Genomic DNA, 10,843 nt, shown 5'->3' on the forward strand with positions numbered 1-10,843 from the left:
GATCGGGACGAGCTAGGGATGCGGAACAAAGCAAGCGGGAACGCTTAGGGCGTCAATGCACACTTGATCACGGGTTCTGCACTTACCTGCGACGTTTCTGGTCGTTCAGCATATCGGCATTGATGGGAGTCGAACACTCCATCGGGTGATCGTTCTTGGGAGGCGAATTGGAATCCATTTCGTGAATTTAAACAACAATTTTAATGCAAAAATATTAGAGCGTCAAAAAGTGCCTCGGCGTTGTTTTGCATTTCCAAAACAAGCTTGACAGTTGCGTGAATTTGGCCCTTTTTCTGGGTGTCCCAGGAGCAGTGTTGCCAATCGAAGAGCCGTTTTTTCTAAGTGAAAATGCGTCTCGGAAGCAGTTTTGTGGATTCATTTGAAAGTGGTTTGAGCTGATGACGGTCTTGCCAACACATAAATATGATCTTAATTTTATAAGAATAGACAAAACGCAAATAAAATTAAAATACAAAAACCCAAAGGAAGCTGCCGTCCGATTTTGACAGCTCGGAGCCACTGTTTACGTTTCTTTCCAAAGTAGTATTCGGAGTCGATCGAACAGATTGTAGCGGAGAAAATATCACAGCAAGCCATGGCGGACCCGATGGAACATTTGCTTGCCCTTAAGGGTACGCCTAATTAACGGGTTGACCTTTCGCGTTTCTAACCAGCTCCTAACGAATCGCATGCTTATTTTCAGTGATGCGCCTGACGCGGCCAACCCTCATCAGTCCCCAGGTGCTGACGGCCGAACCGAAGGATTTACCGCAGCATTCGTTTGAAAAGATTATTAAAAACGATGCTACCTCGGTGGCGGACTGTGAGACGATTACCGCCGGCCAGTTTATGCTGCTGCCGCAGAGCTTCGGTAACATTTACCTCGGGGAAATGTTTTCCAGCTACGTGTGCGTGCACAACTGCCGCTCGCACCCGGTTTCGAATGTTTCGGTAAAAGCCGATCTGCAGTCGAACAACAATCGCCTTAGCCTGCCGATCCACGCCGACAAGACGGGCCCGGTTACGCTGAATCCGGAGGAAACGATGGACGATGTGATACACCACGAGGTGAAGGAAATCGGAACGCACATGTAAGAACATGTCCTCCGAGCCAGCGCAAGCGGCATCTGGGTAATATTCTGTTTGGGTTCTTGCAGTTTGGTGTGCGAAGTATCGTACATGACGCCGGCCGGATTGGAGAAGTCGTTTCGGAAGTTTTTCAAATTCCAGGTGGTCAAACCACTGGACGTGAAAACCAAGTTCTACAACGCGGAAACGGATGACGTGTATCTCGAGGCACAGATACAGAACATCACCGTTGGGCCGATCTGTCTCGAGAAGGTGGAACTGGAAAGCTCGGAGCAGTACACGGTGGTATCGTTGAACACTCTATCGACCGGCGAGTCGGTTTTCTCCTCGAAAACGATGCTACAACCGCAGAACAGTTGCCAGTTTCTGTACTGCATCCGACCGATACCGGAGATCGCACGCGATCCGAACGCTCTGAAGGCAGCCAACAACATCGGTAAGCTGGACATCGTGTGGCGGTCGAATCTGGGAGAACGTGGCCGTCTGCAAACCAGCCAGCTGCAGCGATGTGTAAGGCAGTGGAGAATGAAACAGGCTTTGCTTTCCAATCATTTCAAATTTCCCATCCGATTTCCGTTTCTTCGGACAGCCCCTCGAGTACAGCGACCTACGGCTGATCGTGATCGAAGCCAACAGTACCGTACGCATCGGCGAGGGCTTTAGCTTCCGGTGTCGCGTGACGAATACGAGCGAACGGTCGATGGATCTACTGATGAGTCTCAACACGAAGGCAAAACCCGGCTGCGGGTATACCGGGGTGACCGAGTTCGCGCTGGGTGCGTTGGAACCGGGCCAGATGAAGGAATTCCCCCTAACCGTGTGCCCGGTGCGGCTGGGGTTGATCGTGATCTCGAACCTGCAGCTGACGGACGTGTTCACGAAGCGCAAGTACGAGTTTGACAACTTTCTGCAAGTATTCGTCGTGGAGGAGGACTACCGGGAGGACGACTTTCAGGTGGACAAGTACGTACGCTATAGCATTCCGGCCACCGTGTAGACGGGTTCCGTGCCCGTTCCATTGGCCCAACTCGCAACAGGATTATTAGCGATTAAAGTGATACAGTTTCGGTGCAATCGATGGCGCTGTTTGGGGGTTTGGGACATTTATTTATTTGTTAAAATCTAATAAAACAGCAGCACGAGATTCCGATCGTGTACGTCTGTTTCACCAGTCTGTCTGTTTGTTGGTGTGGCTTTTATTAGAACGAGGTCTGTACGATCAACCAGATCTGTCCCCGCTAGAACTCCCAGGAGAGGTGCTGTCGATGGATGTGGATGCGTTGAAGACGCGTTTCATTTGCCCATACGCTGGATGGACCATTCCTGCTGGCACAGGGGACACCGGTTGTTCTGCTTGATCCACAGGGACATGCAACAATGATGGAACGAGTGGTTACACTCGCCCCAGACGACCACGCAGTCCTGTCGCCCAAGGGTGTCCTTTTTGCTTTCCGCCTGACACCGCAGACACGCATCTGGAAGGAAGCGAAAATGGACATTGTAGTAAGCAAAAATAAGTAAAGTAAGCATTGTAAATAAGGGAAAAATAGCATCAGACAATCAGACACACGGCACGGAATGTTATCACGAAACAGATGGTAGATAACCGCCGATAAGCGGCACGCTGACTAATTGCGGATGGAATAGCTGACGGGAAATACCGAGACGCCTGTTTTTTTATTTATTAAACAACGAAAACTTAAGCATGGCCATTGGCACTACGTTTTTGTATCAATCCGAACTTGAATTTCGTTGGTTCCATTTGTCTTCAAACGCCGATCACAATCGAATACCTAAAATCGGAGTGGAACAAGAGGACAACACGAAAGAGTTACGCGTTCTACAAGAAAAGCGATATTTTAAAATGCTCCCCAATGATCGTTTCACCATGAAGTCTCCTCGTTTGATATTCGCCTCAATTTGTAAAATTAAACTTAACCTAAGAGAGCGCGTGCCACGGGTGTTTCTTGTGCAAGACGCAAACATTCTTCGAATCCGACGAGTTCTTTCCGACCCCCGTTGCATCAACCGCCGCTTGGATTTGCGTCACTGTTTCAAATGGATTTGATTAATTTTTGGTCAACAACTTTCGAAGAAAATAACATTTCTGTGCAAGAACTCAGCGCAAAACATGCTTCGCTTTCTCTTTATTGCATGTGCCGTAAGGAAGAAGGACAAACCAATGATAGAAGCCAATAACAAAAACACCTCATTTGCCCCATTCATTGCAGCATTCATTCATCGGTATGCAGCAGCGTGGGACGCTCGTCGGAAGAGTTTGCACGCCGAGAATGACGCAAAACCAACAACATGTTGCGATTGGTGATGGCCATTATGGGTGTTCAAGACAAGTTGGACAACGACAACGATCTACATTCAGTATGAACGGAGAGAAAGTGATCTTTTCGATAATACGCATCAATATCGTACGGTGAAGAAAACGGTCTTATTAATGTCTCATCTCTGTGCACCCGGATTGTGCATAGAAAATTAATTAATCACGACGGAGTGGCTGGATATTCCCACACGGAAGTCGTGCTTCCGACCATTTGACGTAAATCCGACGCCTAACGCCTGGCGCACGTTGGTTCTTGTAATTGCTTCCGCATAATTTCCGTTACTAAACAAGAACCAGGACTTTGCTGGATGAGTCGATCGTTCTCCACCAAATTGAACGCAGAATTGAAACAAAGTATTGAATCCCTCTCTGGTGCCCTTTTGGGGGGATACATTCGAGGATGCTTGTCAGTGACCCCCACTCAACGCACCACAAGGAGACATTCTTGTTGTTCCCATTTTTCTTTTGCCAGAACAGTGCACGGTCACGGTGCGAACGTGCTCTGCGTCACACCAGAGAAACGGACCTCGATTCGCGAGCAGCAAATCAAACGATGGTTCGAATCGGGAAGTCTCAATTGGCAATTGACGAAAGGGGGCACGGCTCTGTCAACCGTGGCGTCCAATTGGTCCGAAATCTCGAAACGGTCTCCCCCCGCTGAAGTGATAGCAAACCAATTTCAAAATTGATACCATCGCGCGCTGCTATCATCTACGCGATCGATGGTATCGATTGACAAAACGGCGTCACGGTCCCCAGGAGCCGGGTCTGTAATAGCTGCGGAGAGCACTAATCAATTTGTGGCGTCAGGGGAGAGAAGTCGCGAACGCGGACCACCGCGACCGATGGACGCGACGCCACCACTATTTGGGCGTCTGGCGTCAGCGACAATTTAAGAGTGCCGCCTTTAACGCAACACAGCCATCACCGGCGGTTAACGATTTTTGCATTGGTTTGCGAAAGGACGGCCACCACTGATTGTTTGCCGGGACGGCTGCGACAATGGCCGTTTGCTGGCCGGCCAATGAAGTATGATTTGAACCATACCATATAAACAGAGTGTAGCTGTTTGAAAGAGGTTCATCTGAGATCTTCACGTCAGATCACGCGCCAGAGCGGCAGTCTCAAAAAGACATCTTCGTAGACATCGGGAGACGCCACCCGGCGGCACTTTTGTCCTGGCCGAGCAGGTACCGCTAATCGTTCTATTTTTATCGGTTCGCTTCAAAACATGTCCAGGGTCAAACATTTCCGGTTCACGCATTTTCGGTTGTTACTCATCACGACCCGACCAGCAATGTCGCACACGTTTGAGCGATGTTTGCGCAAAATAGAAACACACATCCGCGTAATGGTCACCGGGCCGCCGGGTTGAAGGTTGACAAGATGGCCCCGGGGTGTATCGAGATCTTAGGATCAAATCGAGAGGGGGTCCCAAAAACAAAACATTCACCATGTCTTTGCCACCGAGCCGGTTGCGGTTCTTCGCCGTAAGCTCCGCTACGTCTTTTCGGCCCGGCGGTTTGGTCCGAGTGTGTAACTAACACCGGTGCGCGCTCAAGGACTCTTCCGCGTGGTGTAAGCAATGAGTGAGGTGCGCAAAATCTAATGCGCAACGTAATGCGCATCTCGTACCGGTGCTCCAGATCCGATCACAGGTGATCACCGAGCGACCCGGGAGAGGGTGAACGTACGAAAACAACATTTTAATTGCACACTGCTCGGTTGCTGCAATCGGAGGGGCTGAGGAGTGTACCAGTGTGGCCGAGGAGCATGCTAACGCCGCCACTTCCTTGTGTGGTCAGCCACCGAGGAGCTGTTGCTGCTGTCTGCGGCTGCCTACATTACTGCGCATCTACACTGATCGCCGATCAGTGACCGCGCTCTGGCAAGGTGGCCGCTGTCAATGACTGTAACAATTTGCCACATTTCTTCTTGCCGACCTTCCTGCTCACAGGAGTCACACGGCACGCTGTGAGCGGGAGTGATTGAAATGGCGCCAGTGCGCTCGCCGCCCGCTAAATAAGACCAAAACACGTGTCACGTGTTGCGGAGCGATGATCGCGACGATCGCGGCCTCGTAGCGCTTTGCGCTGCCTCCGCTTGTGCTGCCTCCGCTTAACCTCGCCCCGAGCCGTTCGTTCTGCTGCGCGCGTCAGTGAGTGGCCATGGTCAGGGTCGTCACTACGGCTACGCGAACCGTATCTGCATGTGTGTGTGTGTGTCACCACAAAGGACACACCTCCAGGCCGTTCTCTTAAAAAAAGATTGTGTTTTTTTGCTTACGATTTTGTCGACACACGTCGGAACGGCCAACCGGAAGCGGCGTCTCGCGATCCTGGAGCGCAATAATTACTAGTGCGCAGCGAAATGTGGCATCCCGACAATCTTTTCGCGCACCAACGATCCGTGGACCGTGGGGACGAGCGACGAGCTCGAAATCTGTCATCCTACGCCGCCCCCGGTTACACTTGAGTGCTCCCCGTCGGTAAATTGGAAATATAAATAGCCAATACTAGATCAGTGGGCGCGAGATGAATTTCGACGCAAACGAAAACAAACACAGGCCGGTTCGCCTGATGAAGGTCCGAATTTTGCCAACTGCGTGTGGCAAGATGGCGTTCTTTTTCGGTGTGGTAAGGGGAGCAAAATACTATTTTCACAGCAAAGAGCATACTTTATGACAGCTTTCCTCGAACGAATCGGCGAAACGGGGACGAAGAATTAGGCCGTCACGGGCAGCCAACTTTTTTGAGATACCGATTCGATGTCTAGAGTCTGTGGCCCAGTTTGTTTTACTAAGAAAGAAAAGAGGACTTCCTACAGAAGAAATACAAAAGATTTTTATAATACACCGCAGCGCGTTATTGATAAACAGATTGCGTGTTACAGCCGGAATGATATTACGCTGCTGGGCGATGATGCACACGTCATTACAATGATAGCGAATAAATCACTCAATGTGAAATGAATGTCACCTTGCCATCCACCTTTAGGCAGTTCTTTTGCGGTACCCGTTTTCGCATAGCCCCGCCAGGCGCACTCGGAGTTTGATTTGTTGAAACACACACAGATACCGGGGAAGTACCTCTCTGTTAATTGCTCATTGCCTCGATGCTGGATGCTGAAGAATGATCACCACTTGCCTTGCCTTGCCATCTTGTATTAAAATGGAAGACAAGCGGGATCGGCGGGAGGGGATAACCATAATTTATGTGCAAAAATTTCCACGCCAACAGCATCACGGAACAATGATTAATTTACCAAATTGAGCTGCCGGAGCTGGAAGCTCCATGCTTCAATTATAGCTCCCGGTGCCGAAAACTTGAACGTGACCGATCCGGACCCGAAGATAGGATGGCGGCGAAGAAACGTACGAGTGTCGTCGTCCGTCCGGGATAAAGGCACACACGACGGTTACGTGCCGGCGGGCACGTCGATATTACTGTCATAAGATGGGTTAATTGGATTCCCCACGAATTACGCACCGCTGGCGCCACTCTGTGTCATTATCCCATAAATGTCGAGATCTTTTGATGCCCGAGAGCTGCATTGTAACAAAAAGTGTAATTTTTGGACCTAGTAAGCCAGCTGCCGAAAACCGTGGCCATCACAGTGGCGTCGTATTCCATTTTCCGCAAATTGATTTCAACCAACTCGATTGCATTTTATTACATCAACCTTGAGCAAGCGCCGATCGATGCGCGGCGGCGAATGGCAACCGAACCTCGAGCGCCGGTGACGTTTGCAGAATTTATTTGGAAAGTATTTTTCCACTGCCTACTATGCCTTCGCATCGCATCGCACGTCATCAGAATCCCAGAGTAGCCGTTACGTCACAGAACGTCGCAGAACGAGCCGCGGCCTCCTGTATCGGATGTTGGTTGGGACGACAATTGACAGCTCTCAGTAAAATCAATTGATCCGTGCCGGCAGCGTGGCACCACCTTCGGGGTGACAACTTTCGACCACCGTCGTTCGGTTCGGTTTCAGAATTGACGGCCACACGCCAAACCGCGAATTGCGCCGCCCTTTAGATCGTACGCACGCAACGCGGTCGCCTATGAATTAACATTCATTAGTGAATATTCGCCAAAGCTGAGTCACCCAGCTGCGCCATTTTGTGTTGTCTTTGCTGACAACGCCTACTCTTTATCGATTGACCGTGTTTTGGAATCTAGTATCTTTGGCATTTCATCATTTACGGCCAATCTTGCGTGGGACACTATCGCCACGGTTGCATGCACTTCCCGATCAAACCTCGAAATAGTCCGCCGAAACCGGATGAATCATGCCCCGGAGGAATTCGCTCACAACCACCAGCTTAGCCAGACACACCCGATACGGTGGTAAACGAACCGGGCGTGGTTCGAAGTTTACGTGGCAAAAAATAGATTACCGCGAACCATCGGGAGACAGGTGCCATGACCACCTCCAAAACCTCCTCTGCCGGCCGGCCGTCCATTAATAGCGCGCGCAAATCATGTGAGACGATTGATGACGTACGTTGGTCCCCACATCCCCACACGTGGTCGGGTTGGCGGCACTCAAAGCCAGTCACACCCACACGCTCGTATCGTCGGTTGACGGAACGCTTTCTCAATGAATGCGCACCCATACCGGGTGTTCCGGTGCTTAAATAGTCCTGGTGTTTATCCTGGGAACGGCGCAACACGTACCTGGACTTTGCAACTGCCTTGCACCGGGGGGGATATTCTACAAAGTCACGATACGCTCATTACCGGTTGTGGGTGACATCGTCATTGCGGGTGACCAAAGGGCATAGTTCGTCCTATACACACCCCTTTTTCTGGTGCTCGTTATCACCGAAAGCTGGTTGGCTTAGTCTATGAAAACCAACGTTTGATAAGGCAACGTCGTCGTGCTTTTAATTTTTGTGTGGACCCAAAGACGCCAGGAAGTAGATTTCGCTTTGGTTCGCTTGTCAATCGTTGGGATTTTTCCTGACCATGAGGACATGATCGAGCCTAACACATTCCTGGATGATGCGGTTGGAATCTCGCTGCCAGTAACGATCCTGTCTCCCCCCGACTAGACGGCGGCAGCTCTGATATGAATATTGCAACCAATAATTCAACTATCGACAACTCGTTTCGAGTCAGATTGACAGGTTCCGGTTGACTCTGTCGGCGGTTGAGAATGCAATCACTCAAGGATCGCTTGATTAATGGGTTCGAGCGACGGCATGTGCGAGATTAAGGCACGCAATTCGATGATTTACCGATGTCGTCCTATGTGGATCTCATTAATGCCTTGTCTGTTACGTAACAAGCAGGTTGGGTGCGCTTATGTCATAGTCTGGATCGGAAGAACCACCAAACGACTCGCTGGGTACCAACCGCCAATCAGTCGGAGGTCAAAATGGTGCAGAAAAAAACAACTGCGAAGGAAGTCTCTTTTCATCGTCATGTTTCTGTGCATGTGTGTGTGTGTGGAGCAACAACGAAAAACAAATTGTGAGCCGCTGACGCGCGCTGTCAGTGACACACCCCCCAAAAAAGAGAGGCAAACATTCTTCATGTGGCGGCACATGTGGCGAATCGGTGACGACGATCGAGCGACGACGTTCGGACGTAGCGCGCAGCCGCGCATGTTTGACATTGCGCCAATGTCAGTTTCATTAATTGGCACACACCGCACCAAGCTCCACAGCCGAGACCTCGCCACCGATACGATCTTTGCCTTACACTGAGCACGGCTCGGGAAGGGAGTAGACTGATAAAAGGAAGACACGACGCTGAAGCGCTTCCGCCTGCACGGCGATGCGTACGTTTTATGGGGCCTTTAATTACACTTGCGATTTCGGATACTTCATAGTTGAGTGCCGCTTCGGAAACCGAAAGCAATCCAATCCAATCCAACCAACAACCGCAGACCAGAAATGAGTGATTCCTGCGGTCCATCATGACCGGGTGGAAATTTCCACTCCAGAGTCTGGTGGCCACCGGAAGAAGGCAGTATCGGCTACTCTAGAACCGCACAAACTACATGGGATACGTGTGGAGCACGTGCCGGTAGGCACACAAGTCCCGGCCGCGTCTGGCGGTTACGTCAAGATCCGACTCGTCGCCGCCGCCCCTCTAGTATTCGTAGTGGCGTCTTAATGGACTAATGAGGTAAGTGGCATGCTGCACGTCGCCTGATCTGCTATAAATAGTCAAACAAGGGCTTGAAACCAGATTCCGGAGAGGGCTGACTGCTGGTTATGCAAATGAAGCGGTTCCGGCGTCTAGACCGACGTAGGAACCTCAACCGGCACGGCCGGTTGGAGAGCAGCTTTTCGCTCGCGGATCACACCATTCACTGTTTTAGTAGCCTGGCCTGATAGTAGTCTAACGCCTCGTCCAGACTATGAGAAAACTGAGCCAGTTTTTTTTGCTGTGCTGGCGTCCACACTAGCAACTTCTGGGCGAAAAATCCGTGAGCTCCAGTGAGTGAAATGACAGTTCGTTTGTTTTTGTATTGATTTTTCAGCTTCCTTTCCTTCTCCTTCTATTGCCAACTTTGTCAAAATCTAGTCCGCTGTCGAAAAAGCTGTCCCTTTTATGGACAGCCAAAAAATCTGGCCGAAATTTGGCTCCAACAGCAACTCAAAGTAGCTCACGGCACTCCAGAAAAAGAGTGACAGTAGCTGGGCCTAACATACATTTTTGCCCAGTTTCTCATATAGTGTGGACGCCGGGAAATCATACTTGACTCGCGACTTGTGCTACGCTGGAGTCTCGCTGTTCGTACCTTTGAGTCAACGCGGCGGTTACGGTTCACTTGCGAGGCGTGCAACGACACACTAATTCGGGCCCGTCACTCGGAAGTGATCGATTCGCGATTGGTTACACCCCGCTCGCGAATTGGAGAGCGGTCGATGGCTTGCCTTGGCCCGTGGACCCGCCCGGGGGTCCGCCCATCGTCCAAAAAGGACGGCAGCCTTGAAACTAGAAAGTAGCCTGCGGTGGCCGGTGGCATGGCATTCGTCACATCGAATAAGCGCGGCACCAGCCAGTACAGTGTTTGTCCAGCGGCTCTACGGTGTCGAAGTTTCCTTTTGTTGTGTTTTCTTCACCCGCGGGTGGCCACTAAGGTGAGAAAGGCAGCTAACATGGGGGCTGAAAAGTACCGGGCTTAACTCATAAATGGCGCCTAGTCTAAATGCATTTATCGCTTTTTCAGTTAGTATACTAAGCTCCAAAACAAAGCTGTTAAAATTCTATGCTAAGTTTGCGAGTTGTTGTGCTAAGAGTGACGCTACTTTTGTTATCTTCAAAGGATAAGAATATAAGGACTCCGCTCCATCAGACATAACAATTAAAAGATGGTTTGCCGACTTCGACCGTGGTCGTAGAGACCGTGTTGCTTTGCGCGACACAAACGCGACGGCTGCTTCATATTTTTTGCAAT

At 50.4% G+C, this 10,843-nt stretch overlaps 2 protein-coding genes across 2 annotated transcripts in view; one reads left to right on the plus strand and one right to left on the minus strand.

The window, feature by feature from the left end:
- The window catches only part of LOC128276003 (RING-box protein 2-like), an 11,472-nt gene extending 11,294 nt beyond the window's left edge, over positions 1 to 178 (minus strand). Inside the window, exon 1 of the mRNA XM_053014470.1 lies at positions 87 to 178. Within this exon, the coding sequence (XP_052870430.1) occupies positions 87 to 178 (92 nt within the window). The remainder of the gene's footprint in view (positions 1 to 86) is intronic.
- Positions 179 to 534: 356 nt separating this feature from the next.
- Positions 535 to 2,260, plus strand: LOC128276001 (probable trafficking protein particle complex subunit 13 homolog). Its single transcript, XM_053014468.1, has 4 exons — positions 535 to 632; positions 704 to 1,091; positions 1,158 to 1,599; positions 1,679 to 2,260. The coding sequence occupies exons 1-4, from the start codon at positions 596 to 598 to the stop codon at positions 2,084 to 2,086; spliced, it is 1,275 nt and encodes a 424-aa protein (XP_052870428.1). The 5' UTR covers positions 535 to 595; the 3' UTR covers positions 2,087 to 2,260.
- Positions 2,261 to 10,843: the final 8,583 nt, after the last annotated feature.

The sequence above is a fragment of the Anopheles cruzii genome, unplaced genomic scaffold (genome assembly GCF_943734635.1).
Source record: "Anopheles cruzii unplaced genomic scaffold, idAnoCruzAS_RS32_06 scaffold00277_ctg1, whole genome shotgun sequence".
In the NCBI taxonomy this organism is placed as follows: Eukaryota; Metazoa; Arthropoda; class Insecta; order Diptera; family Culicidae; genus Anopheles; species Anopheles cruzii.